Raw genomic sequence first — 11,981 nt, 5'->3', positions numbered from 1 at the left:
TGCTCAGGAATAAAGCAAAATAAGAGTTGTTTTAAATTTAACTTAGGGAGTGAAAGTAGGTGAAAAAACTAGTTAATTTTTAGAAAAAACACACAACCTGGGTAATACGATCTGTATATTACTTTCATAATGAACCTAAATTTGAAGGTTAACATTTAAACAAATGCATAAATAATTCAGGTGAAATGGCAAAGCTTCGGTCCCATTAACTTAGGTTCCTAAGTGCCTAAATAGCCTGCAGGAATGGGCTTCAAGCACTTCAGGAAATTTTACTCAAACCTTAATAGACTGTTCACCTCCCCTTACAGCCTGCTGCCTGCCGAGCCTTGCGAGTGCTCTTTGTGAGACAGTAATTCTGCAAAGGAATAGCATTTAGTATCAATTTTTAAAATTATTTTATGTATTTGCTATTGAGGTAGACTTTCCGTCTTTTCTGTATGGATTGGGGGTGTAACTGGAAATCGTGTTTCTGATGGAGAAGTCTTAGAGAACTCCCTAGAAAAATGCTAAGTGCGGGCTTCGGGGACCGCCGCGGAGCCTTGCTGCCTGCCGGAGCGATCTGCAGTGGGAGCGAAGCCGGACGGAGGGTCTCGCTCGGCGGTAGCCCGTGAGGTCTGAGCACTGTCCGCGGGAACCTCCTCCTCCCACGCCGTGACATTCCACAGAGGTTCTGCACACCCTTGTTTCTGCCCGCGTTCACCAGCGCGGCCCGGGAAGTTTATTCCAGGGGCTTCTCCGACCCCCTAAAAATGCAAGAGACGCGCTGGCTTTCCGCCTCCCCTCGCTCTCCCGGTGCCCACCGCGCCCGCGGGCAGCCGCCGGCCCCGGCCCCGGCCCGGCCCGGCCCGGCCCCGGCCCCGGCCCCGGCCCGTGCCGGCCGGCCCGCGGCGCGGCGCCGCCAGCAGAGGGCTCGCTCCGCCCGGGAAGGCGGCCGGCGGCTGCCGCGCGGCGCCGGGGCCGCGGCTGGGCGCGGGCAGAGGAGGTGTCTGCCGCGGCCCCGCGGGCGGGCGGCCGGGCGCGGTGGGCAGTGCACCACGGGCCCATGTGCGGAGCCGGGCAAGCAGCCCCCAGCGGCCGGGGAGCGCCGGCCGGGGCCGGAGGGCGCGGGCAGCGAGGGGAGAGCCAGCGCGGAAGCCTGCGCACCGCGGGGCGCGCTGCCGCCCTCCGCGGGCGGCCGGGCCGCGCTCCTGCGCGGGGCGAGCGGGAGGGGCCGCGCTCCGCCGCGGCGCGGGCTGCACCCATGGGGTGACCGGCGCTGCGGAGCGCGGCGGCGAGGCCGAGCCAGGAGCCGTCGCCGGCGGCCGGAGGAGCGTTCCCCGTGCGGCGGGGCGGACGGAGCGGGCCGGCCGGCGGCTGCCCCGGCGAGAGCAGCATCTCCCGAGGCGCGGCGGGCTCGCGTGAGCGGCGGCGTGCGGAAGGCGGGGGGAGGCAGCGGCGGCTCCCGCCTCAGCCTTCCCCACCAGAGGGTGTCTGCGGGGTGGGAAGGGGGAAGCCGCGCTCTCCTGGACTTTTGTGGGAGTGGGGGTTGTGTTGTGTGTGTGGTTTTTTTTTAAGGGGGGTGGGGTGGGTTAGAAGAGAGTCTGTGGTTTCCATGGAGATGAAGCTGAAAGTGCAGGAAATTTAAAGGCTTTGGGTCCTTGCAAAGCAGACAAACTGGTGCCAACGTGCGTGGCTGCTGTTGCTGCTGAGGAGGCTGGTTTGCAAACGGCGGAGAGGAGCGGGAAGAAGAATCGGCAGCAACTTCTTCCATACGCACGGGCGGACAACGAGGAGCAGCGGCAGCAAGCAGAATTTGCAACAAAAAGAGGCATCTCCCTTTCCCGGGGAGGGTGAAAAGAAGTAGCAGCAGCAGCAGAATTTTGGAGCGGCTCCACCAGGAGAAATTTTATAGAGAAGCCTGCAAGAGAGAGTGTTTGCAGGGGGCTTGTTCTCCGGGCTTATTAGGGGGCTGTCTTTGCTGGTGGTGCGGGGAGTGGAGGTGATCCCCCTTAAAGACAAGCTATTTTGGATATCCCCGTACAAGTTTTCTGATGTATTTGCTTGCACCTTCTTCCCCTGCTGTTTGGTGAACCCAGCCCCCCTCTCCCCCCCCCACCGGTCTCCCAAGGATGGATCATTCCCAGTGCCTTGTGACTATATACGCCTTGGTGGTTCTGCTGGGTCTCCGGCTAGAGCAAGGCGCCTGCCAGCACTATCTGCACATCCGACCGGCTCCCAGCGACAACTTGCCCTTGGTGGATCTAATCGAGCACCCGGACCCTATCTTTGACCCCAAGGAGAAGGATCTTAACGAGACCTTGCTAAGGAACCTCATGGGCGGACACTTCGACCCTAACTTTATGGCTATTTCCTTGCCCGAGGACCGGCTTGGAGTGGACGATCTAGCTGAGCTGGACTTGCTGCTCAGGCAGAGACCCTCGGGAGCGATGCCCAGCGAAATCAAAGGGCTGGAGTTCTACGACGGGCTGCAGCCGGGCAAGAAGCACAGGCTGAGCAAGAAGCTGCGCAGGAAGCTGCAGATGTGGCTCTGGTCCCAGACCTTCTGCCCGGTCCTATACACGTGGAACGATCTCGGCAGCCGCTTTTGGCCCCGGTATGTCAAAGTGGGCAGCTGCTACAGTAAAAGGTCTTGTTCAGTCCCAGAAGGCATGGTTTGCAAACCTGCCAAGTCCGTGCATTTAACGATCCTGAGGTGGAGGTGCCAGCGCCGGGGCGGGCAGAGGTGCACATGGATACCCATCCAGTACCCCATCATTTCGGAGTGCAAGTGCTCCTGCTAGGGCTTGCACTTACCTTTTCTCGCCCCTTCTCCAGCGGACTCACGTGGACCTTTGCTGCAACAGAAATAAAGACATTTGCTTTCTGGTTAACGTTGTAATGCACTGTAACGTGTAGGAGAATGTATATTGTGTGTATATATGGCACCGTTTTAATATACTATTAAAAGGTCAGTATTATACGTGAAATAATCAGCGTCTACTGTATTTTTAAGACTATTACCCTGATCGTTGCTAATGTATCTTTTTTTTTTTTTTTGGTATTTATATTCCAGAGAGAAGTTGCTTCGCTTTGGCGAAGTAGGTTTTTTGTTGTTTTTGGTTTTTGTTGTTTTTTTTTTTAATAAAAGGATTAAAAAATACAAACCAAACTTTTTGATAAGAAAACGTTTTAAAGCTATTTTCCATTATTCGGAAAGCGTGTGTGTGGGTTGTTTTGGTTTTTTTTTTTTTTCTTTTTCCTTATGGACTTTAGATTTAAAATAAAAAAGAATAAACGCCTAGAGCACAATGTTATTGTAAATAGAGAGAACAGTCTGAATGACTTAATCCTATGTAAATGAAGAGTATCTGCTATTTATTCTTTATATCCTTGTAGTAAAAGTGCAGTGCAGAATTAAAGTCAACCACTAAAACACGAGCCGTTTGGATTCTGTTTGCTTTTTGGTTTGGCCGCCTTCGGGGGGGGGCTTTCTTCTCTCTCTTCCTCGTTCTCCACGCTCAGCAGGACGTTTCGTGGTGGCAGGGGGAGGTGGGAACCTGCCCACGGCTCTGTTAGAAGGCAATCTTTGGCACCTACGCGGCAGCAGCGCCCCGGGGATCCGGCCCCGCGTGTGGGGCGGGCGAGGAGCGGCTGCGCGGGGGGGTCCGCGCCGGCCCCGCGCTGTGCTCTCCCCCCGCGGAGCCGCTCGCCCGCTGCCGCGCAGGCAGGGCGCGCTCGGCGGCAGCTGGTTTGGGGTTTTTTCTAACCGCTTGACATTTCATTTACAACGGGACACGTGTCTTTCACACCTACCATTGTGGTGGGACACTGCTGAAACTTGACCCTTGGGCTTTGGGGGTTTTCAGCGCAGACACGTTATTAGCCTGATCCTATGACAGCTTCGCACACCCTCCCTGCCCGGCCGCGGTCGCCCCTCGCAGCCCGGTTAACTCTTTGGGCTCCCGCCGGCCGCGGGTGATTTCTCCACTGACGGGCTGCCCCCTCCAGCCTCCCTTCCCCCGGGCAGGGCAGGGAGGACCGCGCTCCCCCGCGCCGCACGCTGCGCCGCAGCCCGGCTCGCCCCGGGACGCCGCCGCCTCGGAGGTGCCCGCTGTCCCGCAGCCGCCTCCTCCCCGGCCCGCCTTCCGCGGGCCCGCGGCGCCGCTCCGCCCGCTCCCCCCGGCCGCCGGCTCCAGCGCTGCCCGCCCCCAGCCCGGCGCAGCCGGCGGGGCTCCGCTCCGGCCCCCGCGCTCCGCCGGCCGCCCCGGGGCGCGGGCACCAGCGGTGGGGAACGTCCCCGGCCCGCGGGGCGCGCTGTGCTCCGCGGGGCGCGTAACTGTCGCGCGGCTCTGGAAGGACCCGTCGTAATTAACGAAGTATTTGACTTTTACGTGCTGGGAGACCCGACGGTTAGTATCTCATAGATACGACTGCAAAAACAAACGCTCCACGTGTTCTCCAAAGGCGCCCTGACAGTGCAGAAAGCCTTTTCCTTATTTATCTTGGAATCAAAAAACTTCTTTTTTTTTTTCCCAAACTCTGAGGGAATCTATGCTAATTATTTTAAACCCGTGGGTCTTTCATTGACACAACCCAGATTGACACAGCCCCTGCTTTCTCTAACGTTTAGTTCGCGTATCTCCGAATGCATATTCATTCCCTCTCTCACTCTTTCGGTGCGTTTTACCACCCGTCTCCTTGCTTCTAATTTCAATAGTTTGGGAAAAAAAAAATCAGATCTTGGGACATTTAGGGTATTCATTAACCTAGTGAAGAGGAACAGAGGCATTATTACTCACATAGAAGGCACCCTGCCCCCATGTCTATCTAAGGGTTCATTGTAAAAGGATTAAAAGTTAAAGACCTTCATCTTATGATTCTTTCATTTAATCTTCGTGGCGCCTGAAAGACATGCTGGATGGATGATCACATTTAAAATATTCCTAATGTCGGCTACCTTAGGACTCCAGGCAGGGCAAACAAACGTAATTTATTTCTAGAAGAAAGGGGATATTGAGATGTTTAAGTTTATGAACCACCATTACCATGTATATTTGTTAGGTTCTGACAAATACCCAAATAACATTAAAATCAGCCATTCATCACATATGAATTTATGCAAAACCTTCTATGCCTGGGGCCAATATTTTTTTAGACAGAGTTTCACTTGCAAAAAAAAAAGTTTATTTAAAAAAAAAAAGCCAAAAGCAAGAGTTTTTCATGACTGGTAAACACGAGAATTATGTGAACAGAAACTATTTCATGCTGGGATGGCAGCCAGGGACTCGGGAATGTCAACAAAAGTTCTCCGAAGGTTGAAAATGTCACTGGATTACAATACAAGGTCCTTTGCCCCATTAGCAAACTTTACTGAAGTAATATTCCCACTACTTAGCGAGGGGACTCACCCAGTGATTTATCTGTCTGTGATCCGAGCAATGGGGCAAACAGAGACTTCATCTGGAAACCACCTCTGACTGTTTGCTTAAAGATTTTAAATTTTTATGTGTGCAGAGATGTGTGTGTATTTGTGGGTGTTATGTGAGTGTAAAATAAGTGTGTTGTTAATATAGTCTAAATACCTATCACCATGTCTGTCTTATTTTTAATCTGATAGTCATTGTGATCAGCAAGACATACGTACACACATGCTTTCTCAACTAATAACGCCCTGTTACTAACAAATTTACAAGAATATTTTGGTTAAAAAAATCAAGTTTCTCCATCCACAAGGCTCGTGATTTTTTTTTTAAATAAATAACTAAATTTTGTCAGCTGGTAAAGTAAAAATAAACTAGTAGTTTTCACTGTTGTTTCTGGTCAGGTTCACTTTCTGGTCCTCCTGCCCTAGTGTTGAAATGTTTGGCTTGTAGTGGAAGTGTTTCAAGCCAAACAAATAAAATATCTTTCTGATGAATGTTTCTATGCAAATCTTTTTAATATTAGATTTTGTAATATGTTTTTAAAGCAAAATTGAATTATGGCTCTTTTAAATTGAAATCAATTCATAACACAGCCAATTTTTGTTTGCTGATCTTTGTAGTGGCATCATAAGACCTCACAGAGACCACTGTGGGGAAGAAATAAGAAGGGAAAGGTTGAAAGTTTGCCTTTAGTTACTCTTCAGTTTCTTCTTTTGCAATTTTAATGTCTTAAAGTGTAATATTAGAAATTTAAATTCATTTCTACCTCCGCCATAGACTGTGTAACCTCGGTTGAGTCCTTTAACCTATGTGCTGCAGTTCCTTATGAGGAGTACAGGACTTCGTCTTCTTTGTCAGCGTAGTTAGTCTTTATCCAGAATAACTTGTTCTCTTACACCATGTGTTTATTCAAAATCTAGTAAAGTTAAGGCCCAGTGTTCAAGGGGGTGTTCCTTGATGGTGTTGGATTTAGTGTCCAAGCTATTATTTTTGCCAGTGCAGACCAGTATCTTTGCCAGTGCAGACCATTCTCAAATGTTTTGTATTTCTGTTTATCAGGAAAAGCATGTGACTTTTAACGAAAGTTGTGACGTTGTAGGCTAATTTGAAAGTGCTAAGAGTAACACAGTTAATAAAAGGATAAAAAAAGTAGACTGGAGAAGTTGTCCCAATGTTTGTAATAAGCTCATTCAAAATTAGTCCAGATAGTGTGAAAAACCAACTAGGAAAACATTGTTACACATACCATTAAAGTGTTGTGTCCTCACATGTGTACTTAACTGGAAAAATATATTTCATTCATTTTATCCTTTTCAAAGTACCACCACAAAGATAAATTCTTGAGATTGCATGAGTGCATGATGGAGTCATCACAAAAATAACCACAGCTAGAAATTAGAGCAGTAGTGTTTGTATAAATACTGGACAAGTTTTTCCTCTTCCCTAGTTTTAATAGAGAAATAATCTTAATTTAGTAACGTCAACAGCTGTTAAAAAAATTCCTATCAGTTCACCTTACTTGGATTGTGTTATATAAATGTAATCTGCACCACGTTGGCTGGATCTTAGATCCATTAAAAAGAAGATATTCCAGCTCGGAGATTTGCCAGGAATCTTCATTGAAAGTTGAAATAAATATAATGATGTCATCATATAATATAACATCATAGCTTTCAGGGTAAGCCAAACCAAAGGTATGTTGGCAGGGGAATGCTGCCACCTGATAGATCCATGCTAGGAATAGATACGATACTCTCATCCAGCGGGGAGGAGAATAGCCACACTCTTCCTGGAGTGCCCACAAGGATCCTGCAGTCTTTCTGTGCGTGCAAGCCCTCTGGGAGTCCTACTACACGCGAGAGCTGCAGAATCTGTGTCAATGCTCTCTTTTAAGAGAGCAGCTACAGCAAATTTGAAGAGACCCTTTCATTCCCTCTTCCTTGCTCCCAGACCAAGCAAGAAGCTCCAATGGTTGAAAGGAAGGGAATGAATACATTCACTTGAAACAACTGTTGGAATGGTTCAGAGGGGAACAGAAATATTCAGCAATCAACATTAAAGACTCTAAATCCTTGGAGGTGTTATTGCAGGATCAGCAGCTTACAGCCCTCTTTCGTGAAGGCTGGGTACCAATGTGTTACTGTTAAGTCTCCTGCAGCTAGTTCTCTGTGGGGAAAAGCAGCTGCTCCATGTGATGTGCTTTTTGAAGAGTCTGAGAGAAAAGATACTGGAAGGGAAATCTGCATGGGTATAATGTCACAGTGAGTCACTTTTCTCTGCTGAACTGGAGGACAGGAGCTGCAGAGGTGGCACAATTTTGCCTCTAACTCTTTCGGTGGATAGTTTAGATGGAAACCAGCTGAGAATAGATGCTCTGGGAGCTCGCTGGTTGTACCTTCTGCCCTCTCCAGGGCTACATTTATGCTGCCATTAAGCATGGTTCTGAGCCAAGACTCAAGACCAGACCAACCTGTGTGTGCGCTTAGGCCCGGTCAGTCTGCAGATATCCCGGAAAGCTTCGCAGCCGTCCCTGTGAGGGCCCCTGTGTGCGGGTGTGCGGGTGCTCCTGTGCGCGGTGCTCCTGTGCAAGAGCCACCACCAAGCTAAAGGCAGCAGCACCGGCTGAAGGCGCACAGATCTTAGCACTGACTAGGCTGGAGCCTACTCGTCACCTAAGACAGACATTCCCCAGGACTCAAGTCTCTCCCTTAGAGAATCCAAGAGTACTAGCTGCAGCAGATAATCATAACAGAGTTTGAAAATAGGTTTCACACTCCCTCCTCGTTTTTTTTTTTCCCTCATGAGAGGGGGAGTGGCAAGAGTCCCATCACAAAGAACGTTACTCAGAACCAGAACAGATCTTAAGGCACAACACTAAAAACCTGTATGCAATGGAGAAGGACTGGGTGGCTCGGGGGATTGGTAATGGTATAAAGAGCTTTTCACCGCTAGGCTTCTGGCTTCAATCCAGAGGTAGTAACTGAAAGCCACAGTCATCTGATGCCTGCATAGTGGGCTGTGTAGAATGAGTTGTTGGTCTCTGCATAGATCCTACCAAGCAGGATCCAGATCACAAAGCCACCACCAGAACTGACATGCTTGCAAGGATTCTCAATCCAAAGAGCAAAATGAAACAGGAACGAGGACGTTTGATCTGTGTTTGTGATTTAGTAGCAATAAGGATATATTGTGGTTGGGGGTTTTGTTTGGTTTGCGGGGGAGGGGTTAATATAGGAGAATATAACCAGTACAGTCCCTTGTATAGATACAACGCTAATAGTATTTTCCTTCTGGCATAGTAATATCTTTATATTTGACCTACACCTGGCAACTTATTACCTGGCTTGGATGCAAAACCGTGGTCCAAAGGAAGATGCAGCAAATGCAAGGGCCGTACTCTGCTGTATTAATCGGAAGCGCCTGCTGCACTGTGTGGTGCAGTGCAAATTACTGTACAGTAAATGCATCGTATGCCTACCAGTACAAATACATGCTGCTCACTGGGTTGGTCTGCTTTAGTTAAGGCAGCGCAACTTTCCAGGGCTCAGGTTAGAGGTTACCCTCTCATAGGACCCCAGTCATGCAGCTCTGAATATGCATTTCTCCGAACAAAGGATGGAACAGGCTGTGATTCAGAATACGCTTGCCAAGCTGCTCTGTTTTACCTGTGCAGTGAAAAAATCCAGCACCTTTTCTCAGCAATAAATAAGTTGATTTTAACTTCAAATAGTAGGAAAAAGAAGTACATAAAACCAATACATATTTATATAAAGGCCAGCGTAAACATCACTCCTCTGTTTCAAAATGAACCTTCTGGTATTCCAAGCACTTCATAATACTGTCTGCGAGTGAAAATGGACAGCAAATAATTTTCCTTCACTCCCCCTCCTAGTTTGCTCTGGACAGTCAGAGATACTGCTTATCTAGTCAGTTTTATTTTGCCCTTTGCATAGATTTGTTCCTCCAAGGGCACTCTTTCTTTCATACAGCAACAGAATACTGAAAAATATGGCATAGATATTATTGTAAACATGCATAAATTAGTAGAGGGGCTTTATAGCCCGGTGAGACAAGCTGAAATACTATCTTTTAAAATTGAGTGGACTTCCAAGTTCATCATGTCCTTTTGGAATAAGTGGATAAAATTCTGTTTTGTAGGTAATACTTGCACAATAAATGAGGTCATTGACTTGAACCTTGAAGGTCTTGTAAATAAGCCTCACTGTCTTAGTTATAATCAAGCCCTAAATTAAGACTCAGTGCTACATTAGAAATCTTTCTCATGGCATTAAAAACACTTAGGTATCTCTCCTCTGTCGCGTTGTATCTGCTCGTAGGCTATTGGCTTCAGAAGGGTGTGAAGAGTCCCATTTCACTGAGTAGTTTACTGGATCCGGATCTTATGTTGTGTGTGTACACAGTGGAGTATTCTAGTTAGCTGGAAAGTCTAATAAAGTTCACTAAGAACTACATGAAGAAGGCATTAAGGCTGGACCACCAGGTCAGGGGTAGTTATGCTGTACTTAAGCTGTCTTCCAAAGTGCAGAGCATTCTGGTCTGAGCCAACAAAATCTTAAGCACATACTCAACCGAGGCTTCATGAGCACCTCCACAGAAGGACTGCTCACCTGATTAAAGTGAAACATGTATGTAGGTTCTCCCTTGGATCAGGCCAAAATGCTCAGCACCCTGTATCAGAGTCCCGAGGGAACCAAGAGCAGCTTGGGTGTTCAGGGGAGGGCTGTTTTACCTAACCAGGAACAGCTGAGTGTTGTGGTTTGTATAAACTGTTTGCCATGTATGTGTGGCATGTGGCAGTAAATGAAACACTTACTTTAAAACTTATTGAAGTTCTTTCAGCAAAAAAATTAATGTGGGGTTGGCTTTTATGCGTTGTTTCAAATGAAGCAGAGATTTATACACCTTATTATCCTAATTTTTTTCCAGACACTGCCCTGAATATCTCTCATATCTTATGGGAAATTAAATATCAGAGTTTTTAAAGAGATCATTTTTAATTTCCCATCTATGGTATGAACAAAAAAATGAGTAAGTCTAATGAAGTGGCATGTAGTCAAATGTTCAGACTGTAATCATCCACAAAATATTTAAAGCAATCTGAATGAAACTTTTCAGACTGCCAGACTAGGTTCCTCTGACTCCTAAGCTTCTGAGAGATGCCAACAGACTTTCAGGTTAACATTTTCAGGCCTGGGTGCCTAAGATTAGGCACCTTGTTCAACAATCGGATACCCATTGGGGAAAAAAACTATGGTTTGAGTTTTGGATGCAGAAATTCACAGCTCTCAGTAGGAGACAGTGATAACACGCCACACAGTGAACGGCAGCCGATGTAGCCTTACCGCTTAAGTTTGAGTCTGATACTGTGAATTTTATAATTGGTTATAGTAAGATTTCCCCCCCCAAAAAAAAGAGCTAATAGATGCACGTTAAAAAAAAGTGTGATTTAGGTACATAACTTTCCTAGGAGCTGCAGAAAATCCCATTTCCAGATCTGCTCACTCTGAAGTCATGAGAAAAAGAAGAGGACTTACAGTTTCTCACAGGCAAGAGAAATCGTAAAGCAAAATAATGAGATTCTAAGCCGTATCTTCTGCCAGGGTGGATTTGTAGGGAAAGAGGGAGGATGGGGGAGGTAGAGCTAAGACAGCGTTCCCTCTCTTCACTTTTTTCCCTCCTCCTGGCTCCCACCGGCGTGGTTGATGCTGTCACATGCTGAAGGAGTGGTTGAGTCCCCTCCCTCCTTCGTTTCAGCTCTCCATCAGCCCCTGCAGATGTAGTGGATAAACATATTGACTTCAATACAGTTATTTTATGCCGATCGAAGATCTTAATCTGCTTATAAAATAAATGAAGTCTTTTCAGAAGTCTCTTCTTCTGTTCTTGTTACCTAAAATCTTTCTGCCTTTGGCACGGTAATTAGCTGTCACCGAAGTTTCTCTCTGTCTATTAGCATATTTTCCCCGAAGGTGGTCATAATATTGTGATTAAAATATTTTTTGACCAAATAGTAGATGTTTTATGAAATTGCACATTTTCTTTTGCAAGTTTAGCTTTGTGGAATTTCTTTAGCTTTCTATAAAAACAAAGCAAAACACGGGCTCTTTTATCAGCCCTTTTTTACTTCTGTAAAATAAATGGATTCTAAAGGTATACTGCCCATTCTTGAGGAACTCATGAGAAACTTCCAGTATAGCCTTTGCAATTTTGCTAGAGTTAAGATGAAAGTCTGCAATTCAAAGGACTCCTTTGGTCACTTCATAGTGTAAAGCAGTAGTGTTGAGGGGTAGAGCATAAGTTATTTCACTGTTAGGTGGAATATCTGGTATAATAATCCCTGTCAGTATCTTGCAGGATCTTTAGTGGCTGTGCAGAGACGGCTGCCACTTGACCTGAAGAAAGCTATTAGCGGGCAGCAGTAGGAAGCTTCTGTTTTCTGTGCAGACTTACCTTCAGAAAAGAATACAGTACATGTATTTTACAAGTGTTCGAGGTATCTTCCTATGTTCAAGTTTGGGACAGCTACTGCTGCAACCTCTAGTGACCTGCTGTGCTGCT

At 47.1% G+C, this 11,981-nt stretch overlaps 1 protein-coding gene across 1 annotated transcript; it reads left to right on the top strand.

Moving 5' to 3' along the window:
* The first annotated feature begins 2,108 nt into the window (after window positions 1-2,108).
* NOG (noggin) lies at window positions 2,109-3,634 on the top strand. Its single transcript, XM_075170094.1, has one exon. It carries the CDS (start codon window positions 2,109-2,111, stop codon window positions 2,778-2,780), a length of 672 nt encoding a protein of 223 aa, XP_075026195.1. The 3' UTR covers window positions 2,781-3,634.
* Window positions 3,635-11,981: the final 8,347 nt, after the last annotated feature.

Source organism: Calonectris borealis, chromosome 20 (assembly GCF_964195595.1).
Source record: "Calonectris borealis chromosome 20, bCalBor7.hap1.2, whole genome shotgun sequence".
Lineage (NCBI taxonomy): Eukaryota > Metazoa > Chordata > Aves > Procellariiformes > Procellariidae > Calonectris > Calonectris borealis.
The sequence above is the reverse complement of the archived record's forward strand: the minus strand, read 5'-3'. Positions and strand labels throughout refer to the sequence as shown.